Genomic DNA, 21266 nt, shown 5'->3' with positions numbered 1-21266 from the left:
GCTTGCACTGTAGCCGATGGAGAATTTGGCCTTGCACCTTTAAAAGCAATGTCATTGATACTGCTTGCTGTAATTTTAAAGTTCAGAAGAAATAACCTAAAGAGTAATGAACAAAGCCACGCTTAGTGGACAGGGGAATTGACACAAGCGAGATAGCTGGGGAGCAGAGGTCAGGCTCTTCTCTCACTACAATGTTCCAGAAAGAGGCGATAGTGCTTGTTAACAATCTCCCCACCTTGTTCCTTCACATCTCTTCTGATCCAGCAGATATATGCTGAAAGGAAACACTCTTCCAGCCATTCCATTTCCACCCTGATATTCCCCAGGTCGGCCCATTGCTGTCAGGCCTTTCAGCACCGCACACACTCTAGACATTCTTTCTGAGCACTACAAAAATCTTGCCTCCATCTGTGCGAACAAAAAAGTTCAGCCTGAAGCTTAGAGCAGATCCATCCAGCAAAGCATCTCAGGACACAGTATATATGAACAATGTTGCATTGTACTGCCTGCATGTCCTTGCACAGCACTGCATTGGTTTATTTATAATTGGAAGCTATTCATCTGTGTCTCCCATTCATGATTCTGTGATGGGCACTTCTAAAAAGGTGGGGGTTGCAGCTCGGTATCCCTCCCACCATGAAAATGTGTCCCTTTTCTTTTTAGTATGATTAGATGGAGAAATTTAAGACAGAGAGAACAGGAGTACTTGTGGCACCTTAGAGGCTAACAAATTTATTTCAGTATAAGCTTTCATGGACTACAGCTCTCTTCTTTGGATGTGCTTATGCTGAAATAAATTTGTTAGTCTCTAAGGTGCCACAAGTACTCCTGTTCTTTTTGTGAATACAGAGTAACACAGCTGCTACTCTGAAGCCAGAGAGAAAGAGTTATGGTGTATTGGGCTGAAAATAGAACTAGGAACTCCTGAGTTTTAATCCCAGCTCTGACACCGACTTCCTCTGAAGACTTGGTGAAATCACTTAATCTTCTTTCCTCAGTTTTCCCATTGCATAGATGGGGATAACTGTCTTCACTTATATGAATCCCGTGGGTGCTGTAAGGACAGATTTAAAGCCTATCCCTTGCTAAGTAAACCTACTTTCCCCAAAACATAGAACTAATATGAAATTTGTTGCCATTGCAGTGTTTGCTCTGCTTGTGTATTCTATTCCTTTGCCCCACACTGTGGCCATGTTTGTCTGTTTAGATTGTAAGCTCTTTGGGGCAGGGACCAGGTGTTCAAGGTCTAAATCAATGGGCCTGAATCGGTCCTTATGCACTGCCATAATAAATTATGATCATCATCAACATCGTTCGGGAAGCATTTTGAAGATGAAAAGCGCTATATAGGCCTGAACTTGCAAAGTACGGACTGACTCCTGCAAAGTGCTACATACCCTCTGCTCCCATTAGAGTCAATAGGCCTCATCCTTATTCAGACCACTAATTTCTATCAGAGATTTGCCTATGTAAGAGACTTCAAGATTTGGCCCAGTGGGAAATCAAGGGTGTTGCAAAGGGCAAGACTCCATAAGACATAATGACTGTGAGCTCCCTGCAGGTATGTGAATTTCAGCCAAAAAGAGAGTAGTTTTGACATCGTCACATTCTCAGTCTTTTTTCTGTTTTAAACAGATCCCCTAGGTGGCTATCTCAGAGCACTGCACCATGGGCAAATAATACTCAATACATTAAGCTGAGTCATTTTTTTTTTATTTATTTTTTTTGGCGCTAGAGATGGAGGAGGCTGACTTTAAAACCGGTCATTAATTAGTCCATGTAAGACAAAAGATTAGATTGTTCATCAGGAATGCTCACTGAGATAGAGAAAGAACTTTAATCATTCTAGGGTGCTGAAGATTTCCTATCTCCATACACCTCCTAGCTGCTGATAAGAGAAGTATATATATAGTTATATATGCAGTGAACTTGAGGCATTTTCTAGCTGTTTCTTTGAGTATCACCCTGAGGACAAAATGAAGAACCTAGTAAGTATATTTTCTACCTTTAGTGTGATGGATATTAGGTTACTCATGGGTGCATTCTATCTTCAATATGATGCTTATTAAATTATTACTGTAAAGGAATTGCTCTGCTTTTTTATGGCATTACAATGCTGGGCATCTAGCTCAAACCAGACAGAGGGATTTTAAAGTCTGTTTTATTAAAGTCTATTTGCAGTAAATTTAAAAGGTGCAACCCTGAGAGTGCTAGCAGAGATTGAAGTCATCTGGTTATCTCTAGAGCAGGTACAGAAGCAATGGAAGCTTCCCCTCCATTGTCCTCCCAATGGGCCTCAAATGTAACTGGGAATGATCATCTGAGATGGGTAGTTAGTGTCTCCGGACCATCAAGGGCAAATTGCTCAGCCCCCTGGAGCATTCAGTACTTAGGTGCTATGTTGACACTTCCAGTAAAGGTTCCCGCGGTAGCAGCTGTGGTGGTTATTTATGCAATATAGAAGCCTGTTTTCTAGGAATTGGACTGTCAGCTGATTTCACATAGAACCACGAAGCAAGACTAGATTTGAACTGGTAATGGCAGGTCCTACAATATTTAGAGTGATGAGTAATTCTCATTCATAAAGTCAATGCGATTATTCTCATGAATGATCATTACTGACCTGAGTGAAGCTGCGAAGGATCAGACCCTTTGAAGTGGAGGGTTCTGTGTTCCATTAACAATCACCTAAGCCATCCAACCCTCATCCCCTAAGACTCAGCGTGTCTGACTGATCTCCTTAATATGCATCTTGTCACTGATGTCCTGGTGGATGCATTGATCAGACATTCCAAAGTCAGAAGGGACCACGGTGATCATCTAATCTGAGCTCTTGCATAACACAGGCCATAAAACTTCCTTTCCCAAAACAATTCCTCAACAAGATTTTAGAATCTGGAGTAACTGTACTGAAGGCAGGAGAATCAGTGTGAGATCAGAGTCAGCTTTTAGATGGACATGGATTCTGTTATGAATTTATACTGCTTGGGCCACGCCCTGGTTCTACAAGAGTCAACAGGTGTTTTTCCCTCTGTTTCAGTGATAGGTACATTTGTCCATTATGCTTCCCTGGATGCCCGCATTGAATAACCACACTGTAATAATTAAGAAAACACTAATGGGATATGTACTGAGAATGAAGTGTATGTATCAGTTATTCAAATATAGTATATTCTGTATTGCAACACTATTTCAATGTTGTGAATATTGTAACATTATACTTTCTGTTTTATTTTATATTGTATTGAACATGCATATATACATATACACCATGTAAAATATACATTTTATGCTTGGGTTGCAATAATTGTTAATTCTATTATAATTATTATGTTTATGTTTGAGTCTATGTTAAAAAGAAAGAGGAACAGAAAAGAGAAAAACATGGAAATAGGGCCTGATCCTCTGATCATTTCAGGGTGAGAGATGGGAAGTAAAAGTTGCTTTATGATACCTTTGCAGCTTGCAATGCTGCCTAGGGCCAGTTTAGTCCCCAACTACTCACTTAAGCTTAGAGCAGCCTCAAGGCTGCTCTAATGTATACTAGTTGTCTATATTTTTAATGCACCATTGTGACACCTAAAGAACTCTAAAGTGGAGGGAGTTCTGGCCACATCACTCTTCCTCACCATCATCCATATGCCAGGGAATACACAGGGTTGCACAGAACTACTACCACAGCTGTACACTGCCCATGGATTCCCCTTGTTCAAGGGGAACTCCCAGACAGCTGGGTCTGCTTGCAGTTTGCATAGACAGTCTTTAGGTGAAATCCTAGCCCCTCTGACATTGATGCAAAATTCGCACTGACTTCAGTGGGGCCAGAATCTCATGCTTTGGATTCAGTGTAATTTTGCAGATATACGCTAGCTGAGGACCTGGCCTTACAAATATAGAATTGCTAAGGTTCAGTGTTTCAAAACGGGTGTCTAATTTTTAATGCGTCCCTTACTAAGACTTAAACCTTTTTGGGACAGGGACTGTTTCTCACTATAAGTCTGTGCAGCACCTAGCACACTGAGGTCATAATGTGCTACTGTAATACAAATAATAAATAATCATTTTGAATGTCCAATTTGAGCATTGGACCAGACATTAAAAAAGGGAAGCAACCAAGTTAGAGACTACTTCTGAAAATATAGCCTTACTGGTGACATAGACTCATCATAAGCTCCATGCACCACTTAAGCACTCACAATAATGCATAAATAAGATTTCAGCAATACATAGACCTTTTGCTGTCCCTCTGCACGGGGACAAATTTCACCCTTAATTATTTCTAAAAGCTGGTTATTTAGCCATGTGAATGTATATTACACTAGAACACTTCCAACATTAGAGCAAGTTTAGAGTCATTTTGAAAGAACTCCTTGCTTTGTGATGGTCTATGAGATGCTGCATATTGTGCAGAAATTCCATGACTTTACTTTGCATGATTTGTCTCTGTTTCAGATAATCGTTGGTGCTCTTCTGGGACTCTTCCTGACTCAGGCCCTGGCGGACGATGTAAGTGGATGCAAGTACTTTTCTGTGTGCATGGCTTATCGAAACAAGTAGTAAAATCAATATTTAAACAATAAAAAACATGAAATGGGCAAAGTCCACAATATACTTCTGATATAAATAAGACACGCTGGAGAGTAAAAAGGACAAATATTGATCACGGTTATGCTTGTGTAAATCTGGAGTAAACACACTGGAGTGGTGTCACTCTGGATTCACACTGGTATAAGTGAGATTAGAATCTGCCTTAAAGTACTCAGTTTGTGCAATGGGATTTAATCAGCACTGTAGTATTCAAATTGATAGCAGCTCCCTAGAGACTCTGCAGGTTTCCCGCTGTTATCTGAAGTACTTTGTATTCATTTATGGTCTGGCTTTCCTCCCCCTAAAATTACAATATGACGTGTCTGAGGCACATACTGACCTATGATTTGGCAGTGGGAGATAAATATTGCTCTCTTTTCCAGGGCCATGAAAGGCCCCTTGACAGCATCATCATCATGCTGCTGTCAAACCAAAGAGAAGAGGAAGGCACCAGGCACCAGCATGGAACATCCCCTGCCTCCTCTGCAGGGATCCCCTGCCCAGCAGAATGCAGGGGATGGAGCAGAAGGAATGCACAAAGACTGAGGATTTTATAGTGATTGTTCCTGCATGGTGGAGCGTGGGGAAATGGGTTGATCCATTGGGTCTCACAGCTACTTCATGGCTTGGGAAGAGGCTTCTTTCCCAGTCCCCTGTCCAGCAATTCAGGCATGGCTGAAGATTTGATCCTTAGTGAATGAATATAATTCCCATTCATATTAATGAGTGATACCTACAGGTTGAGCAAAGAATCTTATGCACAGCTGTCCAAATTCTTCACCCAGTTACACTGGCAAGGCCCATTCATTTCAATTTGTGACACGGGAGCATTTGACTCAATATTTACTATATAAATGAGGTCCCAAAATCCTTACCCAGACCAAATTCTTATTGAAATCTTGTTTTGCCCTGGGTGAGACTGCAGTGAAACTGTATCATTGTTATTCATGCTGTTCTGTTTCATTTAGTCTGTCAATGAAAACAACCAAGGAAACGACGGTGGAAACAGCCACCAGAACGTGAACATCAACAATCAAGACCACATTGCCAATATCAACAGCTACAATGGTTGGAAGGGTTGGGCTGCAGTCTGGGACTATAACAAGGTCAGGATACAGTAAGAACATGGGTGTTCATAATGACATGGAGTGCTTACATCACTTGTCATCCAAAGTGATCTGCAAATGGAAGGGAAATGTCACTATCCCTGTTTTATTGATGGGGAAACCTGAGGAACAGAGCGGGGAAGCGATTTGCTCAAGGTCACAAAGCAAAAGCAGTGGCAGAGCTGGGATGGACCGCAGGGGTGAAATCCTGGCTCCACTGAAGCATTTGGCAAAGCCCCCATCTACTTCAGTGGGACCTCAGATTCCTAACTCCCGGTGCATTGTCGTAGCCACTGTATCATGCTGCTCTTGATATACCACAGTTGATATATTGGAATGGACAAAGGTTTACCCCCTACTCCTCCTCCACCTATGGGAGCCACTTGTCAATTACTACACGCCAAGGAGAAATGTGTTCCTGACTCCAGATATTAATCAGTTATTGCTCTGGGGCATTACCCAAAGTCCACTGAAGTCGATGTAAACATTCTCATGGACATCAGTGGGCTCTGGATCAGGCTCCTGAAATGTAAAGATGCAGCTTGTCCTGACTCAGGGTACGTCTACACTGCACAATTATTTCGAATTAGCTTAAACCGATATTACAAAACAGATCTAATAAAATTGGTTTAGCGCGTCCACAGTGGGATCCCGAAATCGATTGTTTGCGTCCATGGTCCAAAGCTACCATCGATTTCAGGAGCGGTGCACTGTGGGTAGCTGTTCCTCAGCTATCCCATAGTTCCCACTTCCGTGTTGAGAGCACAGTGCCTGATGGGGCAGAAAACACTGCCCCGGGTGGTGCTGGGTACAGCCTCACCCCTCCCTTTGTGAAGGCAGCAGACAACCCTTTGGCGCCTTTTTCGCGGAGTGCATTGAGCAAACGCCATAGCACAGCAATCTTTCCCTTTTTTTTTTCACGTGGTGGTGGGGGGAAATAAACTGAGGAGCTGTTCCCTGAACCACGCCAGACACTGTGTTTGAACCTACAGACATTGGGAGCTCAGCCAAGAATGCAAATAATTTTCAGAGACTGCTGTGGACTGTGGGATAGCTGGAGTCCTCAGTACCCCCTCCCTCCCTTCATGAGCGTCCATTTGAGTCTCTGGCTTCCCGTTACGCTTGTCACACAGCGCTGTGTATCCTGGAGTTTTTTATTCAAACGCTTTGGCATTTCGTGTTCTGTAACGGAGCTGGATACAACAGATTTGTCTCCCCATACAGCGATCAGACCTAGTATCTCCCGTACGGTCTATGCTGGAGCTCTTTTTCGATTTCAAACTGCATCGCCAGCCGTGCTGATCAGAGCTCCACGCTGGGCAAGCAGGAAATGTAATTCAAAAGTTCGCGGGGCTTTTCCTGTTTACCTGCCCGCTGCATCCGAGTTCAGATTGCTGTCCAGAGCGGTCAGTGCTGCACTCTGGGATGCCGCCCGGAGGCCAATAACGTCGATTTCCGTCCACACGAACCCTAATCCGAGTTATCGCTATCGAATTTAGCGCTACTCCTCTCGTTTGGGAGGAGTTCCGAAATCGATTTAAGGAGCCGTTTAACTCGATATTAATGACGACGTCCTGTGAACGGATACAGCGTTAAATCGGTATATCGGCCATTAAACCGATTTAAAGTCGCAGTGTAGACCTGGCCTCAGTGTTCCATCCCGTATTTTACACATTTGTACTTTATATCCTCTGGCCAGAGGTTGATCAGCCCTTGCATGGACATGTACAGACTCTGTATAAATTGCACAGTCTAATCCAAAATTGTTTTCAGTCTGTGACTGACAGCACGTTGAACAAATGCAAGTCATGGTCAGTTGGACTTTTTGTACCAATATAACTATTTCTGTAGGGGTGTGATTTTTTTCAACCAAAATAGTTGTATCACTGCCACCTCTGTGTGGGAACAGCAAGACCAGTATAAAGGTGCCATATACTGAGATAGCTTATTCCTCTTCCTGTACACAAATAGCTGTGCTAGTATAAAGCACCTTTATATCAATATAACTTTGTCCACACAAGGATTTTATCACGTTAACTATACTGGTACAACCTTCTAAAGTAGACAAGTCGTCAACAATACATAAAAAATCTGCAAAAATATATGCCATCACAATGAATTCCTGGAGAATTGCAAGCAACTTTCAGATCATCTATAAAACTGAGGTTCTGACCGCTTGGAGTCATTAAAGATCCCATGACATTAGTTTTTATATTAAAATTCCAAGAGGGAGAATTCCCTTTTTCTTAATTTGGTTAGATGTACTATTCTTATTTGTTTCCTGTCCTAAACTGCTATTGTAGTGTTGCTATTAGCAGTTAAAGACCCGTTTTATTTTATTCTAGTGATGGATACATTTTAAAGTCAGGTGAAATAATTTCTATATAGTTGGCGTATCAATTTGGAAAGAACTTTGGAATCTTTTGGCTCCATGAAATTTGATTCATAGATAGGCATAAAGGAGCACAAAGTACAACAGAAGGAGATTAAGGCAAAAAAGATACAGCGCTTTCGTCAGTGGAGCAATGTTTTAGTTAAAAGGTGCTACACAGAATCAGATAAGTAATCATTCACTTCAATGTTATGTAATATTTATGTCAGCAGTTTTTTCTTTGTTTTTAAGGAACTTTTTGCCACCAGGCTGTTCAACAAGAGGGCTTGCATTGTTGCAAAGATGAATAAAGATGCATTCCCAAGTCTGGAGAAACTCAGCAAGTTCAAGGACCAGAAGGTGAGAGGTCAATACATATGAGGAAATGTTAGTCAAAACAAACCCTTTTAGAAATAGGGCACAATACAGCTCCTACTGAAGTCAATGGGAGTTTTGCCACTGGGATCAATGGAAGAGTCCATAGCTCTTAAATTCAGTGCAGTCACATCAGTTTAAAACTGGTGTAAAAGAGCAGAGAATCACGTCCACACTCTCTAAAATGCTCAATGGGACAGAAAAGCATGGTGATCTGGGTCTATGTGGTATTGTATTCCATATACTGAGCCTGACTCTTCTCTCACTTACATCAGTGAAAAGCAGAGTTATGCCAAAATGTACATCAGTACAAAATAGACATAACTAAGATCAGAACCTACAGGTTCACACCCATTGTATTAATACGACAGTATTAAGAAGCTGCATTATCCTCTTCAGTTTAGTTTTGTATCATTAGCATTGCTGTTTGCGTAAGTTCTGAAATGTTATTCAAATATCGCTATGTACACCATGTTAGGCTGTTCTTCAATTACATAGCACATTCTTATCTGAGATAGACATAGAATGCTGTTAACCTGGGCATGTATTCATCTTAATGCATTTTCAATCTATTTCTTTTTCATGGGCCAGATTCTCAGCTGAGCCAACAACTTACAATGAGCAGTTTATTTAGTGAATGGGACTTTCCCCCCCTTATTCACGAAATATCCACAAATGCACTGCAATTTTCATGAATTTATTCAATATTCAAAAATTATTTGATGAATGCCTTGGTGAAATTCACTCCTATGCACAGGGCCAGTCTGAGGCCTAAACACCACTTGGACTCTGTTTGAGTTATATGGGTCATAAATGGTTTCTAAGCTTCCTACTGGCTCTCTACACAAGGGTAAATTTCACCCTATTGATTGTTATATAACTACCCACTCAGAGAATCCCTTTAAGTATTTGATAAACCAGCTGTATGACTGGCTACAGTCCCATGGTTTTGGTACTATTCCCTAACTGGCTGACCTGAGACCAGCTACTCAGCTAGTGAATATCAGCACAGCTTCACTGACTTTAAGAGAGCTATGCTAATTTACACCAGCTGCGGATCTCTTAAGAATTTACTTCTGCTGGGACCCAAAATCAATGTTGTTTCCTCGCTAAATGTATTTTGTTTCAAGGTCTTTGTGTGTCATGGGGCACATGCATCACGAGAGCACCCCCCTCAGGTTAGGATGTGGCATTGCAGGGAATCTTTCCGCTCTTGCATACCCTTTATCAGCTAATCTGGTTCTGCAGTCTTCTTCTGGGTGACTCAGCCCTCTGGGCAGGTCACACTTAAAGTTCACTCCCCTTTTGAGGTAACAGAAGCCCAGCTGTAGCTGGTCAGGTCTCAAAGCTAGCTTTGCTCAGCTGGCCTCTTCAAAACCCCTTTGCCCAGCTCCTCCCTGGGCCACCAGCAAAGTCTTTCCAAATCAAACAGGACTTAACAGAATCGCACTCTTTGTTCGCAGAATACCAGGTCCCAGGGCTTCTCCCTGGGCCTCTCTGTAGAACTCAAAACTACAAGCAAAATTAAACATGACCAAAGCTTCTTCTGCCCCTCTCCAGGCCTGAGCCTCTTGGGCTGCTTTCCAGCTCCCTGTTCCTGATGTGGAACATCAGCCCCAGTACTGGCATCTTGGAGTGGGGTTCCTTGTTCCTTGTTAGTGCCACTCCTGTAGCTCAGCTCTCCAGCTACATCCCAGTGTGACGATGCTTTTCATGAAAAATTGCGTTGAGTCTAAAACTCAGTTTTCAGTCAAAAAGCAGTTTTGATCGAACATTTTCAAACCTCAGTAGTAAAGATGCTTTCCTGAGTCAAGGCGACACATCCAGGTGACACAAATGAACACTCACACATATCTTAAACATTGTATTCTTCACATTCTGCTATGGTATAGCCAGCCAAGGGTACGCCACCACCACCTTTCCTGAGATTCTCGATTACCAAGACCCTCATCAGGAATGTTGCCCAGTTCGGAACGTCCATTGACAATCTCTGTAAAGGAGTCCCTACGTACTACGCACAACAGGATCAGGGTGAGCACTTTTGCCTGAGTGTTTAGAACATGATAATGCATGAAAAAGGGGAATATAGATTATTGCATTGAATGTGGACTGGATGAGATTGATAATGGGCTAGAGAAACTTGTATTTGTAGGGCATTGTTTAGCTGCTCTCGGAAACCACTTTCTCTCTAAGCAGTATAATTAATTGATCTCTGAAGTATCTCATTATATTCTAATCATTTCTCATCTTTTCTTTTTCCCTTAAAGGAAGAGCCCTTTTGTTTGAATCTCAAGGCTGTATTGATGCTGGAATCCTGGGCCTGTTTGGCATTTACCTGTGTGGCAACATTTCAGGTTGCTAAGCTTAGCTGTTGGTTATCATTCAGGAGCCCCATTGCATTGGGTTTTTTATCCTCTGTTCACCTTATCTGTCTCTTTAGTTCTATTTTTAGAAATACACCTTTTCATACTTTCCATTGTTTGATTTCAAATCTGGCCTCCAACTGTTAAATAAAGTGCTTTCATGAAAGGGATTGTGCCTGACTTTCTTTATTTCCTCTCAGAGTTTAATAAAAAGGATATTGACTGGAAATTAAAACACCATGCTAGTGTCATGCCCCACACTGCTGCCTTATTCTGCTTTTCATTCTCTACCTTGCTTCAAAAATATTGGCCAGGAAGTATAATGACAGAGGACCTGTGTATTGATATAGACCTAAATCCAAGGACAGCCACAGACACAGGTTTGATGTCATTTTGTTAGGAGAACTGCAGCAGCCCAGAAGCTCTTTCACTTTCACAGCACTAGCATTCCAGTAGTAGTGGGTTCTCCAGTTGTAACAGCATGGGAGTCTTAAAGGAGTGCACAGGCAGTAAAAATACAAACCCAGTTATACAGTCAAATTCAGATTAAGATAACCAGATACATGCAAATTAATTATTTTAAAATACTTTTTAATTAAATAATAATCCTAGACTAATATCTGTCTATCTATCTATCTATCTATCTATCTATCTTATTTTTGTGCAACCAGCACATCTCTTAGGGGACTGTGCAGGATAGTTCCCTAAAGGCTTTTTTCAGTCTTAGCACCATAACAGATTTTAAACCAGCATCCCCTGAGCAACATAACCAGAGACTTATATAGATTGAGAATCCAGTGTAATAAAGCATAAATTAATAGAAACCAGTTTCTATGTCTGGACTGGATGGCTCAAGGAACTGGAAATATGTAGGCAGACTTTCACATCTACATTATCAGTTCAAAAACAGACTGTGTCAGTGGTGATAACCACATATAATTAACATTTGGAGGCTGTTTCATGGCCAGTATAAAACAAGTGGAAGGTCCCAGTTAGAGATGGTCAAGAATTTTCCATTGAAATATTTCTTATTAAAAAATGCCTATCTGTCAACAACAAAACTTTGTGAAACGGGGATAGTTTCGATGAATCTCCCAATTTGAAATTTTATTGGCAAAAAAAGTTTCAAAATTGTTGAAATGAAAAGTTTTGGCTTTTGAAATGAAAAGTTTCAGTTTTTCAAGTTGAAATGACTTTTCAGTTACAAATTTTAACAAATGTAGACAAGAAAGGGTTTAAAAAGTTCAAAATTGAAATAAAACCTTTAGAATGGATCTAAGCAAAATGTTTCAAGTAGGGTGACAAGTCAGCAAATGTGAAAAATTGGGACGGGGGTGAGGGGTAATAGGAGCCTATATAAGAAAAAGACCCAAAAATTGAGACTGTCCCTATAAAATCAGGACATCTGGTCACTCTAGTTTCAATTAAGCTGAACATTTTGGGTTTGTTTTTTATTGGTTTGTCAGTTCATGACAATTTTCAAGATTTTGACTTTTTGTCCTGATTTGGGGTAGGAAAATTTTTCAAAATCTTGGAAAATTATCATAGGGCGGGAAGACTATTTCTCACCCAACACTTGTCCCAGGCCAGTTTCTAAAGTACAGCTGTCCACATTAGAAATCCCTTAACTGAATAGCTCCTCTTGATGGCACCCTCAAGAGAGAGCCCAAAGACTGAGTGGAGAATGAACTACCTTCTCACCCTTCCAGCAATGTTGAGGCATTTTGGCAGGACAAGATGGGGAAGTTTTCTCAGGCTGCATCTCTTCTCTGGACCAGTAGAGGACCTTGCACTTCAAGAGTGTCAATCCTGCACTTTTCACCAGCACTGGGTTCATGGTAAACTTTATTAAATAGAAAATCCTATCTCTTGGAGACACACACACAAATATTCCTGGATTTAATTGCCAGCCTTGAACTCTCTAGATACATTTTTCTGGATCACCAAAGTCCTGAAGCCTGTTGTGAATAGGATTAATTTGTCTAACAGATTAGTTTCATCATAAGAAGATAAAATGCTCTTTTAATAAATGACAGATGATTTGATAAGCAGCCAGATTTGAAAATAACTAGGTTAGGAAATTATCCAGTTCCCCGGACTCCTAAGTATGCTCTGCTCACTGGCAGCCCTTCAAGGCTCAGTAGGCTGCATTTTCCGACTCCAAAATATACATTCCTCCCAAACACGGCAAATATTAATTCCCTCACTGAAATCTAGGAGACAGGGATGTAGCTATGCTATGCTACCTTGTGTCCTTCAGTTCCCCTTGCAGTCTGCCCTCTGGGAAAACATGTGAAGAACACTTAACAATAGGCACAGCTTTTAGAATTGGCGCTGAGGAAAGGGTTCTTTATAACCTAGGAAGTAAGGTTCTGGGGGCACATATCTTTTCATTCTGTATTTTTACAGCACCCAGCACCTGGTCCTTGACTAGGGCCCTAATTGCTACTATAACACAAACAATTATTATTATTAATAATAATGATGATAAATGATGGTGAGATTTCAAAGGGTATAAGTAAATTAGGCAGTCAATTCCAATTGATGTAGGCCCCTTTGAAAATTGCAATCTAAGTCAGTGAGGAACCTGAAATGCACTGCCAAACAAAGGGTCCCATCCAGACTTTTCCCAAGTTGGGCTGGTGTTCACATCCAGTGTCTGGGTCATATCACAATAAAAATAGGGGCTGAATGTAAACTTCCAGATCCAAACTTTCTCAAAGTTTGAGGATGTTAAGGTCTGGGTTTTTGGTTCAGACACATCTCTAAAAGTAACTTTTAAATAAAACATCCTAAAAGGAGTTCTGAAGTATTAAAGATGTGGCTGCTAGTTTGGATATCTATCTATCTATCTATCTATCTATCTATCTATCTATCTATAGCCATCACATTTGTGGAGTGCCAGTCACTGAAGTATCTAGGTGCTGACTTCACTGGGGAGTTTTGTCGGTAAAACAACCTGCAAGGTTGAGCTCATATTGTGTATGACACATTTCATGCTGAACAGATGAATGGACCAAGGACAGCTTTATTTTGCTTTGGAGGGAAGAATAAAAGCACAAATATAAGAGGCGAGGGGATTCATTTAGTTGTGTGCTGCTTGTTTTGCAAAAGAAAAACAAGGCAGTTGGAATGTTTCATTCTTTTATTAGTAGATCATAGTTTGCAGAAAGTTGGGAGAGGCTGATTATCTGGAACAATAAGATCTATACCAATTTAATAACGTTGCTCGTGACTTACAAAGTATGAGCACACCTAGAAAATAATAAGCCCATTCCAAGCAAAGGCACTGCCAGGGTTATGTCTAAATATCGATCCTTCCGCAGATTGAAATGCCCAAAATGCCCAGGATTCCTGCCTTAGCACAGCCACCAGCTCTTATGGCACCTAAACAGGAAACAAGGACACAAATATATTTTCAGTCACAATTCCTCCAAAATCAAGCAATAAAATAAAATAAAATAAAATACAAGTACAGGACCTGATTGTCAGTTAGGGTTCAGCCCAACACTCATTTAAGATTCCAGTTGATTTGCGTGGGAGTTGGATCAGACTCTTATGGTGCAACTCAAACCAGGGAGATGCAAATGCAGTTTTAAGCTACCTTTTGTGCTTCTGGTCCTGGGCCAGCCATGTGTCAAGTCAGTGCTCTGGCATAAGTTAGACCTACTATAGCCATTGGCAGGGGCTCATTTGAGAATAAAGGCATCTTGGCTCCACCGCCCTTCCCATGGTTACACCCTCTATGCCAGCAACAGGGTGTAATGGAGGAGCATCAATAGGGGCTTCAGAAAGTGCTACATTGTCTGCCTTGCAAGACAGATCCTGGGCCACCACTCCAGCAAATCCATCTCATTACTAAATTGTGGAGTGCAGAGTTGCTTTAACACAGATAAGCCCAAGCTGTCATTTTATATTCAGCAAGAGAGGGAGGACAGACCAGTGATTAGGGTATTAACTTTGGACTTAGGAGACCTGGTTTAATTCTTCGCTCTGCCAGAGACTTCTTGTGTGACCCTGGGCAAGTCACTTAAGGTAGGATGCTCAAAAGGAGTTATCCTAATTCCTTTTGAGCGTTCCACCCTTAGCCTCTCTCTGCCTTGGTTACCCATCAATAAAATGGGGGATAATAACACTGACCTAGATCCCAAGGAAATATGCGAAGGAGTATGAGGTGCTGAGGAACTATAGCTCACATCAGAACCAGAGACAGAACTAGGAAAACAGTTTCTTTATGACTCGCCACCTTCTAAAGAATTTGATTTCATTCTTGTTACTCACCTTCAACCTTGTGAACCCTGTAGACAGGCACACCTTTGCAGAGTTTCTCAATGGGTTTACCAAATATAAGCCACTCCTTGATTTCACCGATTATAGAATCACGGGGTTCATATTGCACCCACAGGTTTTTCTGTGAAAACATCTTGTTCATCATCTTAAAGGAGAAAATATTAAAATATAGTTAGCAAGACATCTTATTCCTTAATCTTATGTAACATCCTTGTGAGAAAATCCACCCACCTCTAACAAATTTTCTCTAGCCACATACAAAGCATCATCTATAGAGATAACAGATTGTCAATTACAAAGAAGGAAATAGCCACAGAGTTCACTGAAGAGTACTGGTAATTATATACACATAGCAAAAATGAACTGCATTAATAAAATACTTAATAATAATAAATAATAATATAGAGCAGCCATATAGTTTTACACTTTGGCAGCTTTCACTTTGTTTTCCATGTTCACCCTCCTAATCAGTACAGTTATTATAAATATATTAAGTAATTTTGCTATGAATCTGTTACTGTTCACCTGTCATATAAGAGGCCCAATTCTGAAATTCCCGCTCAAGCCAAATCTCTGTTGATTTCAGTGAATGTTTTGCCTGTATATAGAACTTCATGGGTTGGCCCAAGTAAACTGATGACTAGATGTTCAGAGACTCTGGCATGCTAACTAGTTATGCAATCCCTGAGCATGCTCAAATAAATTTGTTAGTCTATAAGGTGTCACAAGTACTCCTCGTTCTTTTTGCTGATACAGACTAACACGGCTACCACTCTGAAACCTGCATCACTGTAGTATCAAACTCTCTGTTTAGTTATCACTGATCTAATAAGAAAGACTCCTAAGACAAGAGAATATTCCAGATGGCAGTACCTTTTACTTCCATCACACCACCTCTCTAACGTGACTTGCTTGTATATAGTACATAATACTTCAGAGAATTACCTGTTTCTCGTAAGCAAGCCGTCCAATCTCTTTCAGCTCTGGGATATATCCTTTCTCCATTTTCAAGATAAAGCAGGCCCTCCGGGAAAACAGCCTTGTAGCAATATATCCCTGTGATATACAAGAGCAGGTTTATAATTTGAAAACAGTTACTGCCACCCAGTTGTTAATTCTCTTTGTATGCTGGGCCAAATTTTGCTCTGAGCTACAATAGTGTAAATGTAGAGTGAATTCATGAACTTCAATGGAGTTACTCTGCATTTACACCACTGTAACTGGAAACAGAATTTATATCTCCGGGTTTATGTCTATGTACAATTCTAAGGGCAAAATTTATCTTTTCTTCATTTTGTATTTCTGTTGCATTGCATAGACGTATGAAGAAATCAAAGAGATGGATGACTAAAATAGACATCGTTTAAGGATTATTCATGAGCAGGAAGAAGAGGTATCAAGCTAGTTTACTGTGTTTAAAAAAAAGAAAAAAAACATTGAGATGATTTTGAGCCAAGACAGATTCTTGGTTTCACTTACATGTTTGTAGTCAAAAATGGTATCAGAGGAGCATATCCCAGCATGGATATGGATATCAGCAATATGAAGTTCATTGCTAATAGTCACAGTTTGCTGGACATAGTCACCGTTTGTTCCTGGGAGGCTATAAATCTGAGTACAAAACACAAATATGTGATAGTCACCTTTTTCACTCATCTGAAAAGCGCAACGTAAAAGACAATATTTTACCTGTTATGATTCCAGGACTAATGAAGTCAAAGAACTAAAATGAGTCTGATTTTTATTTACGCTATGACCCTTTTGCATCACTTTGGCAATACAAGGCCCCTTCACGCTACCAGAGTGGTGTAAAGGGACCTTATTGTAAATAAGAATCAGGCCTGCTGCATCTCGCTTCACTAAGCGATGGTTAAGGAGGGAGATACTATCTATATATGACATGGTGAAATATTAAGAAAGTGGAGATATTTTTTAGAAGGGCGATAACCAGGAGCAATGGTTTATAAAGTGAACACAATTATTTAGGATGTATAAAGCAGCAATAATTTCTTCATGGCAAGATCCATTGCTTGTGGATTACTCTTGCCTAGGAAGTGTTGCACTCGCAAACATCTATACAGAAGGGAATAATCCTGAACTGATTTAGTGAGATGGAAGGAGGTGACCTCATAGGTCTTTTTCTTCTTTGGGGCCTTATCTAACAGTCCTTCCTCAAGCAAGTGTCAATGGAAGTTCTTCCTGAGCAATGACAGCAGGATTGGCTCCTTAATTTATAAGATTGTCTGATTTGGCGAAGATTATATTTTCCTTTGTGCTCAGCAATAAGCATTTTATTAACTTCCTCAGTACTTTACTTCCTGGTTATCCCATTTCTCCAAGGACCTAATGTATTGCAAATGAATACTAGGCAATACAAAGCATTGGCAGTCTACTTACTTCATATGAATAAGCTTGAGTCCAGAAGACTCCCAGCACAGCAATTACTGTAGCCTGAAAAAGAAATAACAACATTCATATGCAATAGAAACACTAAAAACCACCATGACACATGGACAGAGTTCAGGCCAAAACTCAGAGCTTGCACAATTAATGAACCAAGGGAAGCTATTTTATTCCCAAGGCTTGAAAAATTATCCAATTTGCATTGCATGCAGTTTATCTGAAAATAATTACATTTTCCAATTGTAAGTTTCTCCTGGTTACATTTCATTTTGCTTGTATCACTGTGAAACTTTATAAAAACTGCTTAATCTTAAAGGAAACCCAAAAAGGAATTAAAAAAAAAATCTACTTGTGAACTTGTTTACCTTGTTATGGTATCTATCTATCTACTTTTTGATTGTTTTGATACTTGTCTTTTTTGTCTTAGAAATATTAGGAATCCCAAACCTACTGTTGCCTAGTTTTGTTGGAGGACCTGTTGGTGGGGTCTCAAAGTATATCAGCCCTCATGCCTCAGCTGAAGGGAAGAAGGTATTTAACAGACACTTTCTTATTCCAAAATGTTAGTCATTAACATTAAATATGCGTTAGCAAAAACAAGCAAAAACTTTTAGATGGTCAGACCCAAAATCCCTGCCCCTTTCCATTGGAACTAGAAGCGTATCCAGATTTTGATCTCCCACAAAATCTGGGATATTTATATCTGGTGATTGATGATTCCCTAATTGCCCACAGCATGGTTTCTTGTACCTTCCTCTGAAAAAATCTGGTGCTGGTCACTGTCTGAGACTGGTATGACTGTAATGACCACAGGTCAGATCTAGTATGGCATTTCCTAGATTCCCATATTTGGTTGAGGCCTACTTTACTAGATAAAATATTACAAAACCCAGTCCAAAATCTAAATTTAAAAAATGAAACTTGCTAAATATTTTCTACCAGATAGTAATATTCATGTGCATATTACCATTCCTTGTCTGACTATGTCTGAGACATTTCTCACACTTTTGTGTGTGTAAAAATTTTGTAAATTCACAAAAAGAACAGGAGTACTTGTGGCACCTTAGAGACTAACAAATTTATTACAGCATAAGCTTTCGTGAGCTACAGCTCACTTCTTCGGATGCATAGAAGGGAACACACAGACAGGAGATATTTATGCATACAGAAAACATGAAAACGTGGAAGCATGCATACCAACAGGAAGAGTCTATGCATACTTCCACGTTTTCATGTTCTCTGTATGTATAAATATCTCCTGTCCATGTGTTCCGTTCTATGCATCCGAAGAAGTGAGCTGTAGCTCATGAAAGCTTATGCTGTAATAAATTTGTTAGTCTCTAAGGTGCCACAAGTACTCCTGTTCTTTTTGCGGATACAGACTAACACGGCTGCTACTCTGAAATTTGTAAATTCAGTTATCTTAATTATTTCATTCAGAAAACAACAGACAATACTTTTCCTTTTGAGAAGTTAATTTTTTCTTGCTATTCAAAAATTACATTGATTGCTTCCAAAAATATTTCTTGATTCCTCTAAAAATTAATACAAAAATTAGCAATAAAACATGCTTAAGTTTGGGCTCAATCCTGCATCCTTTGTTAATGCATGATTCCCACTGATTTCAAGGAGATTATTGCAGCACAAAGAATGCAGAACAGTACTTTCTTATTGTACCAGCAAAATGAAACATGAGACATAATTATTCTCAAAACAGTGCTAACTTCACTGAACGCTCTAGCTTCTAGTCAAAAAGAATTCACATTTTTCTATAAATACTGTAGTAGCTTTTAAAAATAATTACAACTGCAATAAAGGACAAATATACTCACAACTGTTTTCATTTTTCTTACAGATAAGAACAAGAAGTTGTGGATGAAATGGAAAAAAATTGCAGAGACCTGTAACTTTTATATCTTGCTATAGGTGTGGAAAACACTTGACAGAAATATGCATTGTGACTTCAGTAATTCCATATCTACATGCCACACCACGGTAAACTGCTTTATCTGAATTTTGGGCCTGATATGTTGAAAGCACTTTAGTCCACCCTGAAAAGATTAAAATTGTTGATTCACAAATATCTATTATTTACTAATTAACTCTCTAGAGGATACAAATGCTATTTTAATTTTTAATACACATACATAATTTTAACTTGTCAGGCCTTCTTTACTGGCAGAAATGGATATAAGGAAAGACTCTACTGTTCTTTCCTATGTTTAAATTTCCTTTTCTGTATCTTCATCCCCAAACACTCACATAGCTTAAAGATGAACCTGGACAGAAATATCCATATCATGGCAACCCACAAGTACTGGCTAAATACCAAAGAATAGGTCAACTTTCTAGGTCAAAGTCAAGGTTCCCCCAAGCCAATGTCTCCTCAGGCTGGCAGTTAATGCATATCAGTTTCCTAGCCAACAGGACATAGGGTGACCAGATGTCCCAATTTTATAGGGACAGTCCTGATATTTGGGGCTTTTTCTTATATTGGCTCCTATTATCCCCCATCTCCGTCCCAATTTTTTACACTTTCTATCTGGTCACCCTAACGGGACACCAGGGCATTATGGGGCCAGCATCACAGGTGACCACCTTTGAATGCCCTAACCTGATAGATCAGGTACCCATTTTGCAGCAGGGTAAACTGGACATGGCCATTTAGCATGAGTTATATTGAGCCAAACCCCCATACCCTGCAGGATTTTAGTTGAACACCTGAACCAATCAGCTACTGCACCTCACAGTTTTTAGCTATTGCCTCCAAAATAGCACATTAAAAACTACTGTAATTTAAATGATTTATTATTATTATTATTAATAATAATGCTTTGAATGCAAATTAGGTAAGTCTTAGTCTCCCTGATATAAAGATGTATGGGGAAACTAGCACAGACTGGATGTGTGAATTGTGTGAATTGTCACAAGATGGATCATTGGAAGAGTGTGGAATAGAATCCAAGTTACAACTGTTCTTTATTTCAGCTAGACCTCATTGCCTCCCTTACAGTGTGGTCATATTGTGAAAAATTACTCTATAAAAATGGATACGTTCCATCTGTGTTCTCTTAATAATTCCATATCAGATAGCACAAGTGAAAATAGCATCATTACCTTTTCTTTGCATTAAGGCACTAGCAGAGGCAGACAACTCCCTAAGTAAACACACAGGCCTACCATTGCCAATAATAAATATATAAGTTCAAAGGAAGGAGCCCTGTGTGTTTGTTGGTGGGTGTGGGAGAAGAAAAGGATGAGACTTTTGGACATTGTTGGTTTCACAAGATGCATGAGGGAGAGAGAGAAAATAGGCAGTTTTCCCATTTATTTAAGAAATAAATTTGACCAACTAATTATATGTGTTTTAACAGAGTTCATATTTTAAGTCCAGCAGGTTTATTCTTTGCCCAGAACTGCATTATGCTACAAGGGGCTAGTCCGATGCCCACCGAAGTCAATGGAAAAACACCAGCGGTTCCACTGGACCTAAACTATTTTTCACTGGAATCTTCATATAACTTCAGTGGGCATTGGATCAGGTCCTACACAAAGGACACATTCTGTATCTCAAAAATAATAGTCTTCAATTTTGGTCTAGTGTCTAAAACAATATTCAAAGAAAGAGTTTAAATTCCATAAAATTTTCCTTCCTAAATACTGTATTTCCTAGTTCTTTACAATAATCCATTATATTTTATTTTTATATCTTTTATGTATCATCTCTTTTACTTTCAGCATTCATTCTTTCTTTGCAGTCTCAGCAGAGAG

The 21266-nt window shown here is 39.8% G+C and overlaps 2 protein-coding genes across 2 annotated transcripts; one reads left to right on the top strand and one right to left on the bottom strand.

Annotated features, from left to right (window-relative positions):
- The first annotated feature begins 1540 nt into the window (after window positions 1-1540).
- Window positions 1541-10932, top strand: LOC116828311 (gastrokine-1-like). Its single transcript, XM_032786454.2, has 6 exons — window positions 1541-1561; window positions 4453-4506; window positions 5556-5693; window positions 8317-8424; window positions 10332-10470; window positions 10707-10932. Exons 1-6 carry the CDS (start codon window positions 1541-1543, stop codon window positions 10799-10801), a joined length of 555 nt encoding a protein of 184 aa, XP_032642345.1. The 3' UTR covers window positions 10802-10932.
- Window positions 10933-14106: 3174 nt separating this feature from the next.
- Window positions 14107-18713, bottom strand: GKN2 (gastrokine 2). Its single transcript, XM_032786446.1, has 6 exons — window positions 18693-18713; window positions 17490-17543; window positions 16572-16703; window positions 16038-16148; window positions 15084-15237; window positions 14107-14189 (listed from the first exon to the last, which is right to left on the bottom strand). Exons 1-6 carry the CDS (start codon window positions 18711-18713, stop codon window positions 14107-14109), a joined length of 555 nt encoding a protein of 184 aa, XP_032642337.1.
- Between the last annotated feature and the right edge of the window lie 2553 nt (window positions 18714-21266).

This window comes from Chelonoidis abingdonii, chromosome 2 (genome assembly GCF_003597395.2).
Source record: "Chelonoidis abingdonii isolate Lonesome George chromosome 2, CheloAbing_2.0, whole genome shotgun sequence".
NCBI classification, from domain to species: domain Eukaryota; kingdom Metazoa; phylum Chordata; order Testudines; family Testudinidae; genus Chelonoidis; species Chelonoidis abingdonii.
Note: the sequence above shows the minus strand (reverse complement) of the source record. Positions and strands in the feature narration are given on the sequence as shown.

Bases quoted from the DNA above. Each gene is read 5' to 3' on its own strand.
- GKN2 (XM_032786446.1), bottom strand. From the start codon at position 18,713: ATGCATAGACTCTTCCTGTTG. The intron at 17,544-18,692 runs GTATGCATGCTT...TTTCTTTTTCAG, and splicing joins TGCATAGACTCTTCCTGTTG to GCTACAGTAATTGCTGTGCT. The intron at 16,704-17,489 runs GTAAGTAGACTG...TTTTGTACTCAG, and splicing joins CTCAAGCTTATTCATATGAA to ATTTATAGCCTCCCAGGAAC.
- LOC116828311 (XM_032786454.2), top strand. From the start codon at position 1,541: ATGACTGTGAGCTCCCTGCAG. The intron at 1,562-4,452 runs GTATGTGAATTT...TCTCTGTTTCAG, and splicing joins TGACTGTGAGCTCCCTGCAG to ATAATCGTTGGTGCTCTTCT. The intron at 5,694-8,316 runs GTCAGGATACAG...TTTGTTTTTAAG, and splicing joins CAGTCTGGGACTATAACAAG to GAACTTTTTGCCACCAGGCT.